The sequence below is a fragment of the Astyanax mexicanus genome, chromosome 9 (assembly GCF_023375975.1).
Source record: "Astyanax mexicanus isolate ESR-SI-001 chromosome 9, AstMex3_surface, whole genome shotgun sequence".
NCBI lineage: Eukaryota > Metazoa > Chordata > Actinopteri > Characiformes > Acestrorhamphidae > Astyanax > Astyanax mexicanus.
The window spans coordinates 19,439,579-19,464,835 of record NC_064416.1 but is presented as its reverse complement, the minus strand read 5'-3'; the positions used below and the strand labels follow the sequence as shown (position 1 = coordinate 19,464,835).

The 25,257-nt window shown below is 37.6% G+C and overlaps 1 protein-coding gene across 3 annotated transcripts in view; it reads left to right on the top strand.

The window, feature by feature from the left end:
- Positions 1-1,082: 1,082 nt before the first annotated feature.
- si:dkey-246g23.2 (solute carrier family 66 member 2) overlaps positions 1,083-25,257 on the top strand; it is a 77,907-nt gene continuing 53,732 nt past the window's right edge. Inside the window, exons 1-3 of one of the 3 annotated variants that reach the window (XM_007250511.3) lie at positions 1,083-1,518; positions 7,305-7,569; positions 9,806-9,939. In XM_007250511.3, the coding sequence (XP_007250573.3) occupies positions 7,370-7,569; positions 9,806-9,939 (334 nt within the window). In that variant the 5' untranslated portion in view covers positions 1,083-1,518; positions 7,305-7,369. Of the gene's footprint in view, positions 1,519-1,983; positions 2,037-7,301; positions 7,570-9,805; positions 9,940-25,257 lie in introns of those variants that run through there. The other 2 variants (XM_022679623.2, XM_007250512.4) reach the window with 2 other exon arrangements.

Here is a 25,257-nt window from a genome sequence, read left to right as displayed (position 1 = left end):
TTAAAACTTTTTGTTTACTAAATAAGTCCATAGGATTTTTTTTTTCAGTCCAGAGGACTTTAGTATTACTCTACAATGCTGAACATTTTAAAATAATGAAAAAAAAAAAACCCACTGAATTTAAGGTGTATCCAAGCTTTTGACTGGTACTGTATATATCTTGTTGTATTACATTGTATTAGGTTTTCTGCTGAATTTTAGTTTGTGACTTTTTTATTTTTATTTTAGTGACTTTTTGAGATCAAAGGAATAGGGGTGGGCGATATGGCTCTAAAATAATGTCACAATATTTCAGGGTATTTTTGCGATAACTATATACTTGGCGATATAGGAAAACAGAAAAAATAATTAATTCATTTCAGGAATATAGTATAAGAGTATAACAGCATAATCATAATGTGGCAAAATAAATAATATAGCATAAAATAATATAATGCAGCAAAAAATATTGCAGAATATTTAGTGCATGCATATAAAATGCAAACTAAAACAATTATACAATAAATACACCTAAAGCTTCACAGTAAATAATATAGTACTTTTAATACAAAACATCTCTTTTATCACAATATGGATTTTTAATATCATGATATTTCTGTGTCATGATATATTGTATTCGATATAATATTGCCCACCCCTACAAAGGAATATAAATACAGTAAATTCAAATCATGAATATATATATTTTTTTTACTGATGCAGGATAACTGTCTGTGCGTTATAAACTTTATCAAGATCAAAAAATACAGTGAAACATACGACTTACAATTTTTTTTCTCAAAGTTAACTGTTTTTATTTAAAAAATAACATTGTCGAACTATTAGGCAATGTTAAATAAATATTGTTTTTCCATCATCAACATTAAAATATGCAATGGAACCAAAAAAGCAAGTTTAATTTGATGTCCTTTGTTATCCAGAAAACAGATAAACAAAAAAATATATATATTGTATTTATTATTTTTAAGTTTCAGCATGTGTTGGGTGCTGGCAGGGTTTTTACGTCTCTTTGGACGGGTGTTTTTGCGTAATCTGGCAACCCTGTAGTGGCAGTTTTCCATAGCGTATGCGTTCTTTAGTACTGGAACATTATTGAACGTGGAAAATGAGTTTAAAAGAGCGAAACATACATTGAGAAAAATACATTTAGACTATTGGAACATCCCTTTAATTTATTAATAGCTTACTAGCCCTGTATTCCTTACAAATGCAAAAAAACAGAGCCATAAGAAACACACATGGTGCAAACGTGCTGCAGTGGTTAGAAATAGTTAGAGCTAGGATTTAGTGTGGTTTATATAACCTGTATTTCTCTCATTTCCTGCTTCATACCTTTTTGTACTACTGAACTACTACGTTTACCTGCTAAATCACAGCCCCTCAGCCCAGCAGTGAGTGAATGTACAGTTATAATAAGGCAATATGCTGTGCTGTATATATGAGACAGTGCCGTGTGTCTGCAGCAGGAGGCTATACTATACTATAAACACACCAGCGCTGGAGAAGGCTATGGAGGAGGTAAGCTATACTGAGACTGAGCGCGCTCCTGAACATATAGGCTGTGTATAAAAAAGTCGAATAAAGGGTTATTTATGCACGTTTAATTCCGCGTTGTTGAAACGACGCGTATGTGCCAGTAGATAGCCTGCCGAGCCCCTTCATGGGTTTACCAGTAGTATATACTACAGCAGCAGCAGCAACAGCAGGAGCAGGCTATTGTAATACTGTAGCTACTGAAGTAGTTAATGCTCGGGCTTTGGTGTGAGCTCTAGTAAGCGTTTAATTTGTAAACCCATGTTTTTAGACGTATTTCAAAGTTTCATTCCTCGCTAAGAAGTGGTTTCGCTCACACTGCGCTTTCTCACTTTCTGTGTGAGCTATTCGGAATTCCTCGAGATTCCTCCCAGTGAAGATTCAGTGAGGAGATCCTGAAGGAAACCTCAGAAGTTTGGATCTTCTCACTCAACAGGCACACACTCAACAACTACACATTCAAACGTCAAAACCGGACTAATATTTCCAATTCAGTGCTTACGGTATGTCCAGTTAGAGGACTGTGGAGTGAGTATGCTATTCTTAGATTGGGATTAGATTAGTCTTCTTGTGTTCTTCGCATATCATTTACAGACCACCACCTCAACTACAGCAATAACAACAACACGGAGAGCTGCTGGAAAGAAAAAGAGTGTGTGTGAGAGCAGCTTGGGCTAGAGTAGCTATTTAGCTTGGTTAACTTCTGGTATGTGAATTAAAGCCCATGGGCACACAGTGCTAGTATGGAGCACTGCAGCTGCTGTATAGGAGCATGTGTTAGGGTAAGTTAAATACTGCTTTTGTAGACTGCAGTGAGTATAACTTATACACACACCTCAGACTCTCCATTATAACACACCAGTCTTTCACTACTCCACTTATAATTTTCCAAAAACTGAGGTAGGGAAAATCGAATTGATTCATAATATACAAGTAAAAAAGTCAATAATTATTGGTAGGGCAAAGTAGACTACATTTAATTTATACATACAAACTTGGGCAATCAAGAACTATAAGCTGTGGTCCTTACTACCTCATTTCAATTTTGCATAACATTCACTGACTTGTAGAAATGTATATGCATATAACTTTAACATGTTGGTGTCCTATATTTTGTCATGTCATTTAAAATGTAAATATAAATAGAATTCTGGTCATTTCTTATAATATAGGTTTTATTTGCACATATTTTCAGATTCACAATAGTCAACATTGAAAAAACAAAAATAAATGGATAAATATATTACATTAGCAGTTTAAGACATTATCAAGACATTATTCATTATCAGAAAAGTTAAGTGGCACTCAGATCTTTTTAAAAACTTTTTTGAAAGACATTAATCTTTTTGAAAATTGATTCAAACAACTTTTTTGAAAGGTTAGATTTTTTTTAAACAGATTCAAACAACTTTTTGAATATTTTTTTATACTTTTCATTTAAACAATTTTTTTAAAGACTTGAATCAAATGCAAAATATTTGATTTACTATTTAAAGGACTCAAATCACTTTTCAAAAGGTCCATACAAAGTTTAAAAAAACAGATTTAAATCTATAAGAAAACTCCACTAGAAAAGTCCTCTACACAGTACTGTCCAACTTCTGACTGCAGACCTGTTTTTCTGGTATTGCTCACAATACTGTATAAATACGAACCTGTTACTTAACAGTAAATATTTGACTGGATTTGTAAAAAAATGATGAATGACTGTCAAAACAAGCGATCAACTCTGAAGTCTTTAGCCAGTCCTTTTAAATAATATAGATAAATGATTAAATGTACAAAAAATAAAAAAGTCAAATGACTGCAAAACAGTAATACCACAGAAGAACTACTTGTGTTCTTAAATAACTTAACACACATTGCATCAAAAACATGTTTTTATAGAAGCAAATCTCCTTCTACTAGTACTAGTGCTTGAAGAAACATTAAAGTTCCTAATTGAGATTGTATTTCACCATATATTACACTCACTGTAACACACCAGTCATATACATATGCTCATGAAGTTTCCAATAATGCTACAGTAGTATCCATAGTGAACTGAGCAGTGCTGACATTTCAGGAATCATGATGTGCTTCCAGAACCCATGACTGGGTTCATTGTCTTGGAAGAACATCTGTTTGGTGAGACAGTAGGGTCTTATCTTTTATAGCATTGCTCTGTGAGTGCAGGCTTGCCATTGCAGCAGTCTTATCTAGAGTAGAAGAGGGCCTGTGGTTGAAGTGGCAGGGTTTAGTGATCACTGCCTGTGGCTGAAGTGGCAGTTTTTCTTCTTTGAATTCTGAGGCGTAAGTGTCAGAACAGAGCAGGGCTAGTCTAACCACGGTTAATCAACAGGTTTGGGCATGTGTGTCTTGGATTTTTAGGTAGGGGAGGTAACGCTGTTTCCTGTAGTTGAGGGAATGTTTCACACTGTATGAAGACGTGGTATAAAGCACAGTTGAATTTACTGAATGTTGATACCAGACAGAGTAAGGGGATTCATCACTGTAATGCAAAAACCTTGTATCTCCAAAGAAGAAGAAAAAAAACATCAGTCTAAAATTATTTTATTCCAAGTGATCATGAAACTGAGACACAACTGTTTCAAATCATTTAAAACGTGCAGATAAACTGGTGTACATATACACGTGTTGTTTTTTGTTCAGACACAGTAATGTGGCTTGTATCTAAATAGCAGAGATATCATTCTCAGAACACAGTGAACATACTGTAGTGTGAAATAGGCATTTGTTTGTGGTCAAACAGTGAATATATATATATATATATAGTTTCATATTCTGTGAATCTGTATTCCGGTACAAGCATGAAGTGTTGCTGTTCAATACAAGCAAGCAAAAATCACAAGCAAAAACCTATTAACTTTAAAGAGCTGTTGCTTGAAAGTTCATAGAGTTTCTTCTAAATATTAAAAATATTTTATGATATACAGTCTAATGCAAACATTTTGGCACATTTTAATAATCTTGTAACTGATAGTAAGTAAACAAATCCATTACATTGAATTCCTAAATATGTTTAAAGTGGTGAGAATGTGTAGTGAGTTTGAACATACTAAAGAGTACTTTTAAAACGTCCATTCTGGTGCAGTCCCATTTTAAATGGATGACTGTTGTGATTTTAACGAGAATTCTGTTGAGCTTTTCATTTAGTGTCATGAACTCATGATGAGAGCTTGCACCAGGAAACAGACATAATTGCAAGTAATGTTTATTGACAATAAATTAAGAAACTAAACTAAATTAAAACTAAAGCAAAAAGCTGGACAGAAAGTCAGAAAGATAATGAAACCAACACAAGAAACAAACAGACAAAACACAAATTAAACAAGCCAGTATGCATCATGAACTAACATTAATTAACACCAAGTTTTTATAAAAACATATATTTTTTTGCGTTTTTGAACAAGCTAAACTAATGTTAACAAAAACAAGCAGACTGGCTGTGTGAGAGTTTTCATAAAACTGTGTTAACATTGTTCACACAGCTCCACTGCCAGCAGGTTTCCAAAATCTCCACATTGAAAAGCTCTGTTTTTTTAATTGGACCGTGACCTCTCAATGACCCAAAATGTTGTTTTTTTGTAGATGACCGGCCAAAACACAAAGACAAAACCCTTTTTAAAAATATCCAGATTCATGTGGACAGGGCCTAATATTACTGAAACCAAGGATCTATATATACACTGAGACAGACAAGAAACACCTGGAGAAGATAATGAGAGGGATGGGCTACATATAAAGCACAGGTGGGAACTCTAATCTAGACGAGGCTAGGGTGAAGACCAGACAGAAACAAAACAGAGCTATGTGTTTAAGAGCACATGCCAGAGCAATGACGACCACAGAGACAGTTCAGGACACATTACTTTTTTTGTATATTTTAATATAAGTAGATTGTTTATATAAGGCATTGATGCTGCTAAATAAACTAATGCATAAGATGAGTTTACATTTGTAACATTACATTTTACGTAATGAACAGTATCAAAAAACGTCTTCTGTATTCAGCGACTTTAATATTTTGTACACTTATTGCTGTTCAATTCCACACACACATATTGAATATATTCCACAGAAAAACAGTGTGTGTTTGTGTGTGTGTGCAGCTGCTTTCTGCAGAGTGATGGAGCATCATTAAATTCCTCTGAGAGGAGTTGGGGTGGGGTTTGTGATCCAGAACTAATGGTCCGACATCCGGACTTGACTTCACTAATGGTCCTCTGTTTAAATGCATTCATATCCTCACATCGGTGTTCCAACATATACAGTAAAGTAGAGGCTTTTACTGTATCTAGTGGTTGGTGGGGGTTGATGAGGAAGTCTTCAAACTTTTGGGCACAAATTGTTGAAGTATGTTGAAGTACTGTGGTAGGCCCCTGGGGTTAGGGGCGTACCCACTGTGACCCGGAAGGAGGAAGCGCACAGATAACACAGACACGTGGAGTAAATGAACTCAAAACATACCTTTTATTGCGGCTTTAAAACGCCCTCCACCACACCCAAAACAAACTTAAACAAACATATGGCCCAATGGGGCTCTAGAGTCTGTAGAATTACTTTTAGTTCAAGTTAAAGGTCCGTGCAGCCTCAGCCCTCAGCTCCCCAGTCAAGAGTCCTCCTTCAGTGAGCTGAGGCTGAGTTTTTATACCTGTCCCAGCCGGCTGCTTAATCAGTCCTGAATGCACACCGGCTGGGACAGACATGGCTGTGAGTTCCGGCGTGGGGCGGACCCACGGTTCCCCCGCCTCCTCACGCCACAGTACATACAGTTATTTACTGTAAAAAGAATACTTATGTGTATCAGTTTATACTATAGCACTGGATTTCAAACTGTGGTATGTGTATGAATGTTTTTAATGTATCAAAAGCAAAAGATTATACAGGAGAATGCAGGTGGGTACCAAGAGATGTCCAAATTCTTAAGAATTTCTTAAGAATTTGCCTGGTTTCCTTGGAGAAAATGACATATCTCTATCTCTAAATATTACATCTCTAAAATGAACATAATTTTCTTCTAATATCCTGAACTTCAAAATGAATGTAGTTGTCCAGCGCTTCTATTTAAAATTTGGAATATACGTTTTAAAAGCTTATTGTGTTTCACCTCAACATCAGAATATCCAACAACGTTATTACACATTGCATTTTTTGCCCATATCATTCACCCCTAGTTTGTTTGCAAACTGTAAACATATGTTCCTGTGGATGACTTGTAGGTGGTATTTTGAGTTTTACTTTGACTGTGGGTGATACATGAACTAAAATGTGTGAGAACTAACTGAGATACTAAAAAATACAATAATTTTATCAGATTTGTAACAGAAGTCAATTATCCAGAATGTCATGATACTGATAATGCACTCCAAATATCTCCATATATCCAGGATTAAAGTAAAATAAATGATACTAGACAGATATGATCTGTTTCTAGTAGATATATAATGTGAAATGAGAATTTTTCTTTTGATAAAAACAGCAAAAAGAAGTAGTAGTAGTACCCTGATGTGATAATTAGGGTATGTGATAATTAGATATGGCAGATTTCAGGGTATAATATCGTTGACAAAATTAAAAAATGTTGCCATTATTATTACGTACGATACGATATGGCACATCCCTAATATAGTGTACTGTTCTGTCATTTTCTGTTGAGTCCAGAACGTTTGAATGTGCTTGTAGATCAGATTGTCCTGTCTGAACATTGTTCTTGAGTTTTGTCCTCTCGTGTGAAATCTAAGCTAAGCTGCAGTGTGATGTCTCAGCAGCACAGTGTATGAGTGCAGCAGCAGCAGCAGTGACGGCACTGGCAGTGGTGTGAGGCCTTGGAGCCATGGATTCAGAGCTGGAGGAGGACGTGGAGAGCTCATGGACCGTGCTGTCGTGGCTGGCCTCCTGTGTGATGGTGTTTGGAGGTGCCGTGCCCTACATCCCCCAGTACCAGGAGATCCAGAGGACTGGCAACACTGAGGGTTTCTCCACCCGCGTCTGCCTTGTGCTGCTCATTGCCAACATACTGCGCATTTTCTTCTGGTGAGTGGAGCTAAAAGGGAGCTCTGGGCTCTGGGTAGTGTTACTGCAAATCAGAGATGGGTTGACTATAGTCAGTACAGGCTGTGACAGGGAACTAATGAAAAGTGCTTTTGGTCAAACTTAAGTGATAATTTAAATGTGCTTATTAGACTAAATAGATTTGCCAATTTTTGCTTAAACATTTAAAAATGTGAGGCTGATTAATAGCGGTGGGAATCACAGGGTATCTCGTGATATGATGTAATCACGATAATAATAATAATAATATTATGTGTTGCCCGATGATTGAACGATGATATCACAATCTTGTTATTCTGTGATACTTCATATATCACAGCCAATATTCTTTGCAGCAGGTTTACCCTATTCATTTGGTTAGCACCACCTCATGGAGTAATGAAACAGCAACTTTAGTAAATAAAATAGCAGGATGAGTCTAAGAGTGACTATTTCAATAAATATATCAATATTCAACACCATTTGGATAAGATGATAGGATAAGATACATTTAAAATGAATCCCACCTCTACTGAAAAAAGTGTATAATCCCAGAGAAGTAAATTTAACCTGTCACAAAAATGTAATCATCTGTATTATATTATTTTTTACATACAAATACATTTCACCAATATTTTAGCCGGTCAAACCAACGCATTGACCAATGCATCAATAACTTTCTATACACAGAATGGCCTCCAGCGATAAATAAATCTCAAACTATAAATAACTAAAAGCACACTGTACATTAAAATGGTGTAAATTTATTGTACTGCTATTATGTCATTATAATGTTATTATAAACCATGTTGTTTCTCTTTCTAAAGATAATTCAGCATGAATTGAAATAGAGCTCGACAACAGGCTAATTCCATAATCTCAAAACTGTTACATAACAGTCTTGACTTAATTTCATACTCCCAAATTTACACAAGCCCATCCCACTCAGCCATAGTTTTAAAGCTGGAGAAACAGTAAAACATGACAACAACATTAGGAGAGTATGATGTTGTTAGTACTGGAAAGCAGCTCATCACCTTTAGACTCTACTAGTTATGGGAAAAAAACGTGTAAAGAAGTTGCTACTAGAACCAGACCTCAAGACCACAGCTTTTCCAGACATCCAAAGGTAATTTCAGATTGGTAACCCCGGAAAAGAACCTGGATAGGGTGAATACAGCTCTGGAAAAACTAAAAAAAAAAAAATAAGATACCACTTCGGGTTCTGAATGAGTTTCTCTGATTTTGCTATTTATAGGTATATGTTTGATTAAAATGAACATTGTTGTTTTATTCTATAAACTAAAGACAACATTTCTCCCAAATTCCAAATAAACATATTGTCATTTAGAGCCTTTATTTGCAGAAAATGAGAAATGGCTGATATAACAAAAGAAATGCAGAGCTTTCAGACCTCAAATAATGCAAAGAAAACAAGTTCATATATGTAAAGTTTTAAGCGTTTAGGCCACTTGTTCTATTGATATGCGGTAGACTCCTGCAACATCCGGGAGACTTGGCAAGTCTGCTTTTCCTGCACTAGTGTCTGTAGACAGGGGCTCAGATTTGGCACACAACAATGCACAATGTGGGTGGAGAGAGCTAAAGTGAAAGTGAAAGTTCTGGCAAATAATTTAGCTGTAAAACTTGAAGCCAAACCTGGAGAAATGAGGGGTTAGGCTAAATGCTAAGCAGCAACAATCACTTCAGTTTGCTAAAAGCCCAACACACAAGGAGGAAACAACGAGATGATAGCAACACCACCCAGATCAGAATAATTACACTGTTTTTATTATGCTTTTAAAAGTAAAACTATGCTATAATCCAGTAAAAGTGTGGCATGGGGGTTTATGGTCTTTTGACTGTAAAAGGAAGTTTAGCATGTTTCAATCTTGGAAAAGAGAACAGAGTGGAAAAAAAAAATTTGAGCACTTGTTGCTCCAAATATAGTCACATACCTATATGTATATAGCCTATACAATAAGAACAACTTTTATGCAATAAAAATAATATATTTTGTTGCACATTAAATAATGACAATTACTGTATTAAAATGTAAAAAAATCCAAAGCTATAGTTCTGCTTACATTATCATTATACTACCGTGACAGTATTAAATGACTGTATGTTGTTTTGAATTAATTGAATAAAAAGAGACTTTTGGACACATTGTAAGACATGATGACAGACAGTAATAAAAGTCCATAAATAGAGATTGTTTGTGTATGTTTCTCTGCAGGATTGGGAAGCAGTTTGAGCTGACCTTGCTTCTGCAGAGTGTGGTTATGATTCTCACCATGTTAGCTATGCTTCACCTGTGCTGCGCCATCCAAAGCACCAACCGGGTCAGCACCAAGCAACACCGCATCACAGGTAATGAAGTTTCACAACATGCTATTAGCTATAGCAGGCTATACCATACTATTGCATAGAGTGCTAAGAGAAATGTTATCTACTGGCTTAATTTTGATGTTTCCATCATCTCCACATGCTTAAAGCCTAAGTTTTTTTTTATGTGAAAACAATTGAGCATCTATGAACCATTCAATAGACCCACACTGCAAACAGAACCCCCAGCCCTCCCTCACCATTATGTGAACTGCTTTGAAGTGCTCTAGTTTTACCAAAAGAGGGTGCCATGGCACTGAGAACAGCATTGTTGATGGCCAGGTCATTTTCTTTCTCTCTCTTTTTGTCATCTCATCCATCTGTCTGCTCCTTTTTTCTTAGTCACTCATTACTCTACATATGTCCTTTGGCTCATCTCTAACTGTTCTCTATGATCACATTCACAGTGATGTATGTGATTACAGTAATTTGTAGTGCAGCAACCTGCATCACAGTTCAGTTGAATTATTGTGCAAAAGATAGCAGTGAATCAGTTAAAAGCAACAAAGTTTAAGAGGAATCCAGAGTAATATATTTTTAAATGAAATTAAGTAAATATTCAAACAATAAAATGAATGTTCAGAATTCCCTGCATTTGTAAAGTATTGATCAAAGGCAGTGAATTTGGCATTGATTATAGTCTATAATCAGAGAGGTACAGTTGTTCACTGTTCCATTCTTGTTCACAAAATGTAGAATATATTTTTGGTGTCCAATTGATAAATATTATGACTGCATATTTTGTATTCTTATAGTGTATAAAACAGATTGTACTTATTAAAATAAATTAATTTGTACATTTAGAGTTGCAACTTAAAAAAAAGTATGGTAAACATGAATTAATGGTACCACTTTAAAATAAGACTACCTCTATAAAGGGTTTGTAAATGGTTTACAATTTAAAAAACAGTTTATTAATGGTTACTAATTAGGTTGTAAATGCCTAAAAATCATTAATAATCAGTTATAACAAATACGTATGAAGGGCAACAGTGACCTGTTGTTTGCCAAATAGTGAACCCACTGCCATCTATATTGTTGTTATTTCTATGTATGTGTTATAACTGATTATTAATGATTTTTAAATGTTTTAAGGCATTTACATCCTAATTATTAACCATTAACAAACTAATTGTAAACCATTTACAAACCCTTTATAAAGGTAGTCTTATTTTAAAGTGGTACCGAATTCATTTCTGATTCTGGATTTTTCTTCCTTTTGTGCTCAGAGCCTTTTTTTACACCACCCCATATCATCCAGATTAGGACTGTTAGGTTAGATCTTTATCTTCTTTTTCATCCATTCATTATTTGATTTACTGTACTTGTGGGCTTTGGGTCATTGTCTTGTTGCATTACCCAGTGCCTCTTCAGCTTGAGGTTGTGGATTCTTTTATAAAATGTGTCCACATGCCACAACATTTGCAATTAACCTGGGACCTGTTTTACAGATTTAGAGTAAGGATGGAGTTTTAGTTAAGATGTGCGGTGTTCATTTTCTGCATTATGGAACATTTAAGTTATCTAGGGCAAATTTGAGACAGGCCAAAATCATATATTACACTGCGAATGCTTTCATGGTGTCCTCCCATAAACACTATATTTTTCCACTTATTTTCTAGTTTCGAACACATAACCCCAAGTTTGTAGACTCTCCTCGGCTCTTTCAAGATTTCTCTTCCTTAGCTGAAACAGATTTTACCAGTCTTGGAGAGAAATCCACTTGCTTTGTGTAGTCTGCGCCTGGGATGCTAACTCAATGAGCTCAATAGACAAAAGACATCGACAGTACAATAGTTTAGAATATTATGTGTAAATTATTAGTTAAGTTTTGGAGTTAAATGACAATAAAATGACATTTATTATTAATTAATGCAGAAATTCTGGTAATTCCAAAAAACCTTTAAACCAGTCATTTATACAGATATAATAGTCAAAACATCTACCTTTTCACCTTGGTTTCCTTGTAATTAATTATCTCCAGCATGCAAGTGGTTCAATTTGTCATTGGTTGGTCATAGCTGATCTTGTCACGTTGCTCATAAAAACACACCTGTAGTCCTCCATATATGTATTAATGTTCTGAATTGATGACTTACAAGCATTATGAATAATTCAAAACAGACCATAATTCTTAAATACATTTTGAAACACTGACAAGCTCCACTCAACCCCACAATTAGCATTTCTGTGGAACTTAGTCTCGGTCACGCTCTGTTGATGCTAATGCCCTGTCTGGGGGTCGCATGCATATGATATGATGGTGGGAACTGGTGTGTAAATCTGAGCAGAAGGGCGGCTATTTGCGATCAGGTTCGGCTGACTCAGCTGTCGCCTCTGGGACGTTACAGCAGCCTGTGAAAGAGCGTGACTTGTTGCCTGCAGCCAGTCAGGTCCTGTGCTCTGTGTTTAGAGTGTGAATGTTTTGCGGCTGCTGGCTCAGACTCGCTTGGGGAAAGAAAGGCCAGGTTCACGCAGGGTCAGTTTAGTGCAGTGATGATTTATGGTGAATTCAAGCCCCTGTTGATTGGCTTTTTCTTCTGCGAGCTGGAAGAGGCTCAATCTAAGTCAGCCTTTTTATGAGTCCACTGCCTGGGAGGGAGATGGGGTGATGAAATTGTGTAATATAGGAATAATTAGAGCGCCGAATGTGGAATCAGACAGCAGCCTAATTTACCTGTCGCGCTGATTGATTGGAGCGCAGAAGTCAAAGTTCTTGCCTCAGCATTGGTGTGATTTTTCTCAGTTTGCTACATCATGCTGGTGGTGCTCAGTGTGGGTGAGAGTGTGTGTGCGTGAGTGTGTGTGTATTTGTGTATGTGTGTCTGTGCTGCTAATTTGAATAGCATCAGAGGGTTTGTGGCCTTGCGTGAATGCGTACATAGTTTGAATAATTTGAATACCATGTGTTTATTTGTGCCTATGTGTTTGTGGGACGAAAACACCAACTAATTATTAACTACGCATATGCTCAGATCTGCCATACCATTAAAACCACTGACAGGCGATCTGAATAACATTAATTATCGGGTTACAGTGGCAGCAGTCAAGTTGTGGGATCTACATATTAGGCAGCAAGTAAACAAGCAGGAAATGAGTAAACTTAAAAGTCAGAGACACTTGTTAAAAGACTGAAGACTCTCAATTGGACTCTTTATAGCAGATAAACATAAACCTACTGATACCATGTTTAATGCCAGTTGTGAGGTAGATACATTATTATAAAGCCCCCAGCATTGAGCTGTAAAGCAGTGGAACTGTGTTCTTTGGAACATACTGACCTCACTAACAATATTGTTGCTGAATACAATCAAATCCACACAGCAATGCTTTAAAATCTGGTAGAAAGCTTTCTCTGAACTGTTCTCTGAGAGACAGTCTTTTCAACAAATGCAGAATCAGATCTTTTTTAATACTCTTAATTTGTGAAGAAACAGTAAGTGAACAGGTGTCCCAAGAATTTTGTTCATACACTGTCGAAAAGTGTGTGTATGTGTGTGTGTGTTAGCCTGTAAAGTTACAGAAATAATGTTCCGGGAACATTCTGAAAATGTGAGACATAATAATGGTTTGCATCACAGTGTTATTAGAATGTCTCTTACATAATGGTCCCAGCTTCCAATACTAATATTATGGACATGTAAAACACTCCCAGAATTGAAAATTGTAAACACTGATACAAGTGACGTTGCAGCGGCATTACCAGAATATTTAAAAGTGTTAATTAATCATTCTAAGGACATCCAGAAAACTTGTATGTTCTAAGAATGTTAATTGTAATGAAAACTTACCAAAAATTGTTAGCTGTACTTATAGTGTGTGTGTGTGTGTTGTGTGTGTGTGTGTGTTTGGATCAAAATCGGCTTATATATTGCTTGTGTGCATTTGGGACTGTTTGTGGAGCCGGATCAACTTGTGTATGTGTGCAGTTGGGACTGTTTGTGTCTGCATTTGTGGACTGTGTGTGTGTGCTTTATTCTGAGAGTGCTGAGTGTATCAGTGAAGTCGTGAGTTGATTGTATCTTGTGTGCTTCATTTCCTGGCTCTGCTGCTTTGAGGAAGTCAAGGGAGTTGCTGGCTTCCAGCCTGTCTGTGTTTCTGTGTGTGCAGCCGGAGTGACTACACCGACTGCACTGTAAACCTCAGGACCTCCAGCTGCACAGCCCCTGTTCCAACTTCAGCTACTGGAATGTACAGTATACACTGACTGACCTGAAGTCGCTTCCTGTATTTAACCTAGAAAATGATCTGAGGTTGATGCCGCAGTTGGTCAGGTTTAGGTTCAGCAACAGTATGTGCTGAAAGAATGAGGTCAGCTGACTACCTGAATATACTGAATATAGACCAGGTTATTCCATCAATGTATTTTTTCTTCCCTGATGACACGGGCATATTCCAAGATGACAATGTCAGGATTCATGGAGCTGGAATTGTGGAAGAGTGATTCAGGGAGCATGAGATCATCATTTACACACATGGATTTCACACCACAGAGTCCAGATCTTAACCCCATTGAGAATCTTTGGGATGTGCTGGAGAAGCGCTGCTTTGTGCAGTGGTCAGACTCTACCATCATCAGTGCTGCAAGATCTTGGTAAAAAAATTAATGCAACACTGGATTAAAATAAATCTTGTGACATTGCAGAAGCTTAATGAAACAATGAATGCGTGCAGAAATCAAAGTTAAAGGTGATCCAACCAAATATTAAAGTTTGTGACCTTTTTTTTGTCCTAGGCAGTGTATAAACTCTATACATCCAAACCACCACCCCTCCTCCTCACTCTCTGTAAATGGACCAGTTTAGTGTCAAGCATTATGTTTCATATCCAGCACTGGTTTGTCCAGGTTAGCAGACTAGCAGCCCAGCAGGCATGTGTTTGAGGAATTGCATGGAAGTCAGGGACTGATTGGAGGGGGAGTGGGTTGGGCCCGGAATAGCCTGGAACAGCCCGGAACCCCTCCCACTATAGAGTGCAGGCAATCTGAGACCCTTCTGTTCACACACACTGTATCCCAGCAGCACTGTACCACAAATAGATCTCGGGGGTCTCTCACAGATCAAGATTTCTCAGTTAGGGGGTGTGAATCTCTTTCAGATCTCTTTCTCTCTTTTAGAACTTTAGTGTGGTTTACAACATGAAATAAAAATGACATTAAAACAAACAAGGATTCAAAATACTCTGATTTACTGCTAATATGATCTGATGCAGTCCAGTGGCAGTGGTATGATTCAATTAAGGCCTGATCTAAGATAATTCAAGTTTTAAATTGATAAAGGACAACTATTACTGTCATCCTTCTGCTTGAATGCAATGTCTGTGCTACCTTCTGGCACTCATTTTAGTTATAATAAAGTCAGATCTGCTGTTATTTGTTGAGATTTGTGTTATTATTTTTTTCTGTAAAGCTGCTAAAACACTGTATAGATACCTTTTAATTTTATTTCAATTAAAACAAGAAAAACATTTATTCACTCTTTCAAAGATGTAGTATTCCTTGTTTATAGAAATTATTCATATGTATCTATATATTCTTTCTAAGGCAGAGAAAGTACCACTACAGTACCAATCAAAAGTTTGGACACACACAAAAGTTTTTTTTTTCATTCAATGTGAATTTAATATTTAAGTGCTATTTAATATTGAAGACATTAAAGATGTACAGGAACATATATAGAATTATTTTGTTAACAGAAAGTGTTAAACAAAACAGAATATGTTTTGTACTTTAGCAACATTTAGCTTTGATGAAAGATTTGCACACTCTTGGTATTGTAATGTCATTGTCTTCATGAGGGAGAGTCACCTGGAATAGTTTTCTCAGCGTCTTGAAGGAGTTCCTAGATGTGCTGACATTCGCTGGTTTGGTTTTTAGAGGTTATGAGCTTCTCTCCAGTATCTAAAACGATTGTGTTTTACCGTTTACTAGCATTTACTTGGGTTATGCTTGTGGGCCGCATTTACGTACGTTTTATGGCTTTGAATATGAGGAGTCAAATCACTGTTATGTGACAGTTTTTGGAAAAGGGTTTTGGAATTGGCCTGTTTTAGAGCTATGTTTTCATTATGCTGGGTTCTCAGCCTATATGCTCGTATGGGGCTAATTGGGTAGACTGTGGAGTGGCTAAGTGGGTTCAAGGTCCCAGTTGGTCTCACGTGGGTCCCAACTAGGCCCCATGTGCAGTGTACAACACAGACTTTGCCCAAATTTAACCTCTCCTAGTCCTATCACTAAACCTTATCAGTCCCATCACTAGCATTCATGGGGCAACATGGAACTGGTGGACAAAACTTTATGATTTCCAGTTGGGCCACCCATTCAGGCCAGCCCCACGTGGGGTCTTTTAAATCATTATAATCAGAGTTCAAGGTCATTTCTATTGGCCAATACTCATTTTTGTCTAAAGTAATTCAGCTAAATAGAAATCCAGCTTTGTGTAATACTCAAAGAACCTTGTGATGTTTGATGTTATGAAGCTACATTTGTTTATTTGGAAGAGTTTATAGTTAGGCAACGTGAGAGAGAGAGCGAGCGAGAGAGAGAGAGAGAGAGAGAGAGAGAGAGAGAGAGAGTAGACCTGAAGGTTTATGTCTTGTTTATGTGTTCAGCAGCTGCAGCGTTACGCCATGCAATAAATGTCAGGGTGCCCTATTCAGAAACTTCAGAATAAAGGGCACTGAAGAAGACTGAAGAAAGAGCGCCCTCTACTGAACACAACTGACATCTACATTTGTGTTAACAGCATGGCTTGTCTCAGATGTTGAGCTTAGCAGAAGCAGGGAAATAGCGGGAGATGCAATGAGCATGCTCAGCAGGGGCGCTGTGATGTCCTGAGAGCGGAGGAAGCTGCAGTGTTATCAGTGTTTCACAGTGCTGCAGCATGACTGATCAGGTGTGACCACCCCGAGACTCTGAGTTAGGAGCCCCTCAGTTGCCTCTATCAACGTACCTATGTATATATGTGTGTGTGTGTGTGTGTGTGTGTGTGTGTGTTTGTAATCAAGTTAGATAATAATTCAATTAGCACATTCAGCCAAGTGCAATCAGCTCTGTATTCAATAAAGACTTGGTGGTTGGTTGAGAAAGTGCAGACACGTGAACTTGAACTTACCTGATATATGACCACTATCTTCCCATAGCCGGGGGATTTTTCATGGCATGTGTGTGCGTGCGTGTGTGTGTGCATGTGTGAGTGTGTGTGTGACTATAATCTGTGTGCTATTCTTACCACAAAGTGCAGGAGAGATAAACTCAAAGAAACCAATCTCCACTTCTATTTTCCACAAACGCTTCTCATATATGGCAGGACTGACCTCTATCTCTCTCTGTCACTCTACACTGTGCTCATACAGAGCAACTAGTTTAAACTTTGTAAACAGTTTCTTAACTGTTTATTAAAAACGTAAATATCAGTATATATTTGAAAATGAAACATGGCATTTGAATTTATAATCAGGGATCAAATCCTAGCCTTATTTGTAACAGTCTATTTAAAAATAACCTGGAGATACAGAGGCTGTACTTTAGTCTGGTCCACACCATAACAGTGCAGACCAATTAGACCAGTCTAGACCAGTGTTCAGAGCTTAGTTATATAGTGTTTATTTAGTCACATTGCAGTTTACTACATGCTTAAGAACATTGCTACATCCTATCTGGGCTGCATCTCCCTGTACTTAATAATCATTGGTTTGGCAAATTGACTTTCTAGCTATTGTACTGAATTCTGCCTACCTTAGAGAATTTGACTCCCTTTCATTCACACGCACCATGCAGAAGAATTAACAATTTTTTTTTTTTAACAAATGAATCTGTTCATTAATAAATAAACTTTTAATTCATTATTTATAAATAACAGCTGGTCTACAGATAGAGTAGATGCAGAAACATTTAGAGTAGAAACATTTGATGGGTTATTGAGGACAAGGTTGTGGGTTTGCAGACACTCGCAAGCCATGCTTCACAGGTTCACAGATGGCATAAGGTTTTTACTTCAAAAACAGTGTTATATTTTTGCGCTCACTCCTTTGTTAATCCCACAATGTTATCAAGGCACCCCCACTTCCACCCGACACTTCCACCACCATGCTTTACAGTTTTATATATTTACACATAAACTGGGGGACATGATGGCCAAAAAGCATCTGTTCATAACAGGATTATTGATGACAGGGTTGTGGGTTCTATACCTGATTCTCCAAATCTCTGTTGGGCACCTGAGAAACACCATTAACTCTCACCGTGCTGCTCTGGACTTGTGTGCTTACCATTCATTACTGTCTGTGTGTATGTGTGTGTGTGTTCATTGTATGGCTAGGTTAAAAACTGAGGCCACATTCCATTTATGTGCAATACAAGTATGGAAAATATGGTTTCTTGTTTTCTCTCGTCTTTGTAGTCAAAGGCTTCCTGCAATTGGTATCCAGTGAATTTCCTCTGTTGAGATGCTTTACCAGGCCTTGGTAGTGCAATCACCTTTAGACGCTGCTGGTTCTGCTTTCTTATACTTTCAGTTTGAGAGCCGACTCAATCATGCCGATGAGTGGAAAAAGCCAAAAAGTCCAACCAGTGTTGGAGCGTCTCAGACTGTGTGTGTTTGCAGGTTATTTGTGGGCAGCTTTTATTTATTCATGGCTTGATGCTTGACCCGGTGTGCTGGGTCCAGTCTCAGTGGTGTATCTGACGTCTCACTCTCGCTCAGCAGTGTAGTGTGAGATAGACAGTGCTAACTCTGCCTCAGTCATTTGGCCCATGTCGAGGTCTGACAGGTCAGTCAGTGTTCCATTACAGGTGTGAGGCCAATGAAGGGCCAAGCACACAGAGCTTTAGAGACCTGTTGTGTGCTTCGTCTGCCTCTCAGCAGGATCACAATCCCACAATCCTTTGCTTTCTTCTTATCTTGCTTAATCCAAAGCTGTGTACTGTATTCGTCTTCACTGTCACACAAAAACATTATATCTCTAAAAATGGTAGCTTTATAAGAGACAGAAAAAACTTTACCTTTACTGGAAATAAATGTAAAAAAAATTCCAAGCCATTTTGGAGCATTTCTATTGGCTTGTTCATCAAATGAAATTGAAATTAAATGAAATTCTGATCATTTTTTAAGAACAACTGCTAAAAAAAACTGACATCATGTAAAAAAAACTGATCTTCCAATGGGACAGCATGACTGTTACTAAAAATTACAACCACATCATTAATAAACACAACAATTTTGTGTATAATGTGCTCAATTAGAAAGTCCCATGAAATTGAAGTTGTGAACAGAACACAAAAAAGTAAATTAGCTAGAGCTGCATCTATGGTTAAAGACACTAAATCAGACACTAAATCAGCTCAAACATCCATACATCTGTTCTTACCATTCTGTAAGGAAAACCAACACCATAAAGTGACTGTTCCATTTGAACTTAACAACCAACAACATTTGGTTGGACCGTCTTTAGCTTTTTTTTTTTATTGCAGGACACATGCATTTCCACAAGCTTCTGCAATGTCACAAGATTTATTTCAATCCAGTGTTGCATTATTTTTTTTTTTTCAAGATTTTGCATTGAGGATGGAAGATTTGGAGCACTGGGCAACATCTTCTCCAGCAGATCCCAAATATTCTCAATGGGGTTAAGGTCTGGACTCTGTGGTGAACAATCTATGTGTGAAAATGATGATCTCATGCTCCCTGAATCACAATTCACTTTCACAATTCCAGCCCCATGAATCCTGGCATTGTCACCTTGGAATATGCCCGTGCCATCAGGGATGAACTTCAAGTTCAATACTGGTGGTTCCACATGTTCAGGTAGTCAGCTGACCTCATTCTTTGGGCACAAAACCTTTCACAACCTAGACCTGACCAATTTCAGCAACCCCAGATCATAGCACTTTTACAGACCACAGGCTTTTACAGTAGGCACTAGGCATGACGGGTTCATTACTCCAGCTGCCAACTGCTTACCCTGATACACCTATCACTCTCGAGCAGACTAAATCTGGACTCATCATGACCTTCTTTATGCTACCTTGCTAATTGAAGCCGTTTTTGCCATTTGGTTTTAAGTATTAGTGGTTTTCTTAAAGCTACACAGCTGTTTCATCCATTAGGTTCCTTTCCCACTGTGTATCTGGAGCAAAAAAAACACTATTAAACATATGTCTCAGTTCTAGTGTTGTTTTTATACTATTTGACCAAAAGTTAAAGGGATAGTTGGTTACTAGGCCTGTCACGATAATAATTTTTTAAGGACGATATATTGTCCCAGAAATTATTGTGATACACGATATTTTTGTAATTTTAAGACTATTAAATGCCACCGATATAATGATAACAGAATAGCATAAAAAAGTAATTATACACTTTTTAAAGACAGCAAAAATTTTAATAATTATTTATTGTAATTAGTTTGGGAATTATATACTTATTTCTTCACCGACTTTTGTGCACACTGTATGTATGGAGTCACAGTTATTGAAGCATGACCGGCTAAAATACGGTTCACTGTTATATGTGTGAACAAACATACAAATAAACACAATAGACAATATCACGATTATCAAAAATAATTGAGGTCATGTTCATTTATTGTACAATAAATCGATATTGCAATTATTGTGACAGGCCTATTGATTACAACCATGCACAATTTTTCCTCACAATTTTCCAGAAAATTCTTAACCCAATTTTCCAGTAGTTCCAGCAATCTCCTTGATGTTTCCTTTGCTTGATGCTTTCCAACATCTTTTCCCCAACCATAGAATGCATCTTTTCACATGGTTGTGTACATGCCTTATGAAACATAACCACCCATGCAGTAATCATCCAATGGGAGGCTCTTACCAATTGCCATAGTTTAATCCAGGTAGTGAACATATCTTTGGCCAGGCAGTGTATTTCTATCTGCTTTTCTTCTGGATAGTAGCACATGTGTATATACTTTGTTTCAAAGTGTGCCTGAGTGTTTTTTGATGGATTAGAAGTATTTTTGAAGTGACTTTGGATTTATTCTGTACCCATCTTCAAAGCCAAAAATCAGATTGTAAAAATAGATGGTTGGTAATATGAGCAAGTCCATGGGTACCATGGCCAGAACACCACTCCCATGATGCTCTCCAGAGTATCTCAGTATTCTTTTGAAATTGCTTTTGTGACAGTGATTTATCTGTGATGTTCCCTATAAGAAAGTGAAAGGCTCTAAAAGGCTTTATAAGTGTTCTAAAACACTAGGTCACAAGCCCTGCTGGTTTACCTCCAACCTTAATCTGTACAGCTCCTTCATCTCATCAAGCACTTCCGAAGGTAATAACTAGATCAGCTGGGATCAATTAGGGGTTGGAGCTTAAGTCACAGGAAAGTACAAAGCAGTGCCTCAGAGCAGTCTGGTGGCCATAGATGCAGTGAAGCATATGCACAAACACAGATCTGAGGGTTATATTCATTTAGAAGTCAAATCTGGCTAAATAGAAGAGGTCCGTTCAGCTCTGAATCTGTTTCCGGCAGCAGTGTTTTAACTACACTGCCTGGCCAAAAAAAGTGGACCACCTTTAGCTCCGGTTGCAGCACGCATTTGCTGTGGCATTGTTTTGATAAACTTCTGCAATGTCAAAAGATTTATTTCAATCCAGTGTCAATCCAAAATCTTGCATTGATGATGGTAAAGTCTGACCACTAGACAAAGTCTTCTCCAGCACATCCCAAAGTTTCTCAATGAGGTTAAGGTCTGGACTCTGTGGTGAACAATCCATGTGTGAAAATGATGATCTCATGCTCCCTGAACCACTCTTTCACAATTCCAGACACATAAACCATGGTATTGTCATCTTGGAATAAGCCAATCAGGGAAGAAAAAATCCATTGATGGAATAACCTGGTCTATATTCAGCATATTCAGGTAGTCAGCTGACCTCATTCTTTCAGCACATACTGTTGCTGAACCTAGACCTGACCAACTGCAGCAACACCACATCATTTACTTAGTTAAATCCAATCCTATCTAATTACATTTAGGACAGGACCAACCTGATATTTAATAAATCATACTTATGTCTAAATACTGTAGTATACTTTATTACTATGACCACCAAACCTAAACACAGTCATACAAAGTCACAACATTTGTTTTACAGGCCAAGCTCCGGTATTACAAACCTTGTAATAAATAACTTTCAAGCAACATAATTGGTCAAAGCAATTCAATTGACCTGTAGGAACCACCCCCAGAGCTGGAGAACACTGTGTAGCAGTAAGAACATCCATCACTCCACTTTATGGGTCAAATATCAATAAAGGCCAATTTATACCTCTGCGTCAAGTCTACAATGTGTCCTACATATTGCACCATACCCTAGACTGAAGCACACCTTTGTCAATAAGACTGCATCAATTGTATATATATATATATATATAGATATAGTGCTATTTGCTGGAATAATCTACCCTCAGTGTGGATCAAGTTAGTGCTAATGACCTTTACCCAGCTTTCCTGCAGGGCTGGCTAGTTTTACACATTCTACAGTAGTTCAGAGTGAGTTTGAGTGAGATAAGGTAAAAAGCTAACTGATGTCTTTAATCGGAACTGGCAGCAAATCCAACTCTGCATGTACAGATTCAGAAGGTTAAATTATGATTAAATGGTGTGAAAGACTAGATCAGCAGTAAAACTGTACTCCACACTCTGTCAGGGTGTGCTTGTATGTGTGTTTGTGGAATGTTCTCACCTCTGTCAGAGCACAGACGAAAGAACAGATCAGCGTGACTAAAATCAACTTCTCAGCTGAAATACATGCAAATAATTGCTACTGGCAATATTGATGGCAAAAAAAATTATAAATGTCATGTCCATATTGTATGAATTCTCATGTTATGTCTACTTTGTAGCATAATGCTAATGAACTGAATTAGTTTACTTGGTTCAACCATATCTCTCTCTTTTGTTGCAATATTACTAACAACAAGTAACAACAGCTACTAGCTATTAGCTCCAACGCAACATAATCCACTTAGTTTTAGCTGGAATTATTTGTAGTAAACAGAGAAAGTCAACACAGTGGCAATAAAAAAACTGTATTGCAAGACTACTGTTTTGGCAGTGCAATCGCAAATTGGCGCAGATACACCAATTCACAAATTTAAATGCTTACAGGGGCGTAGGCCATTTGCACAGACATAGAATGTTGTAGACTCAGCATTGACTTGACACAGTACCATAAATTGTTTTAAGAGTTGGCTTAAAAAAAAATGAAGTAAACTGTTTTAACCTTCAGTCATGTCTTCCATCCTCTCTCGCTCATTCTGACAGATTGTTGATGTGACAGCCCTGTGAAAGAGCGCAGATGGATAATTGATGAGAGTGCTGTTTAGCAAACTTTGGCCTCCAGGGTCTTGTGTGCCTCATCTAGGTCACTCCGCTGCTCGCGTTGATGGACTGCGGCTCGGACCTCACTGAGCTGAATCACAGCTGAGGGTGATTTCTGAGGTCAGAGGCTCTGGACAGTGCTTATCATGTTGCGTGGGCTTCCAGACACAGCAGCTTGATTAGAACAGGCCTAAGAGACTCAAGCCCTCTGTCCCTGGCCGCCTCATTAAAAATGACATTGGCATCAGAGCCTGTAAGAGCTAAGAGATGTACAGGCTGGTCCGGAGTGGATTGCTTTTCTGCACTGCTCTTTCATACGCAGCTGAAGAGTACAGTATGACAGCATGTCTCCAACAGTGACAAGGAGATACTATCAACATGGCAACCCCTTCTTACCAGTGGAGTACACACAGCGCTCTGTGTGTCTGCTCTGACTGAGCTGCTTTTCATCTGCTTGCTTTCTCTCCCACACCACACTCTCTCCTCCTTTTTTATTTCATTCATTCTCTCTGTCTCTCTTTCTCTCTCTCTCTCTCTTTCTTCGGAGCCTATTAAAAGCTAGGCTGCAGCATCCATCAAAGGCAGATGAGCAGATCACACGTACAGTATTTCATTAGCTAGGAGATAAAAGGCCTCTCTGCTCTGCAGTGATCATGCGTTGGACTGTCGGGAGGACAGCTGTGATTTGTCCAGCAAAATTGCTGGATTGGTTATAGGTTGCATACTGCCTGTTCACTGGTTGATTTCCGGATCTGGAGAGTAGAGCTTTATACACAACTATAGGTGGGCAGTATATAAGTATATTATTACAATGTTATTACAAAGAGCATAATTAGTCCTGATTAATTGGATGAAGTGCAGCAAAAACTGAAACAAATCACTGTGCAATGCACCAGGGAGTACTTGAATATCAATTTTGATACAAAACAAATAACGTCCAGTGGAGTAATGCGCTGCTCTTGTGATCCGAGGATCGCTGGTTCAAATCCCTGGTCATGCTTAACACCATCAGCAGCCAGAGTCCGAGAGAGCACCACTGGCTTTGCACTCTCTTGGTGGGTAGAGGGCACTCTCTTTTCTCATCACTCTTAGTGTGATGTTGGTCAGCACCAACAGATGTCTGTTGGCTGATATATGGGAACTGGGTCACTGAACATTCCCCCCGAGCATGCTGGCTACCTGGTAATGCTAAAGAGGTGGTGATTGACTTTATTTGTTTTTAGAGGAGGCATGTGTTGTGTTCACTCTCCTATTTTTGGGGGCATTACTAATGATAGTTAGTAGCAGTCCTAATGAGTGAGATGGGTAATTGGTCTTTGAAATTGGGTAGAAAATGAAATACAGTTTTAATTTAAACATATTTAAAATGAAAAATAAATAATAATAAGAAATAATGTTACTGGTCTCAGCCACTCTTGGTCTTTGATCAGATGTGGCTTTAGCTTTTCTTGACTGTAACACTACTGGCAGTTGATGAGACAGCAGTGCATGATGGTGCTTTTATACTTTTATATTTATATCAATATCTGAATTTTATTGTATCGACTGAAATAAAGAAGTATTATCATGATATAAATGTTGGCCCATAACCATGTCTGCTTAACCTGCATTTAAACTGGCAGACAACAAGTCGCTCAGGTCGTCCCAATGTTGTCTCTTGTGGGTGTGTCTAAGGACAGCATGTTAGCAAGCTGGCTAATCTAGCAAGCTACATATTGAGCTGTCAGCACCTTTCTTCAATGATTTCTTTTTCTCCAGTCACTGCTCTTGGTGTACATAATCACACACTGTTAGAACTGGTTGATATGGCAAAAAATATTATATAATTATATTTGAATACATTTAAAGACATTATTACACACTTTGTGATGAAATGGGTCAGTTGGTTAAGTTTTTTAAGCACTAATGATATCCTTGATATTCTTAAGAAAAGCATAATGTTGATACAAT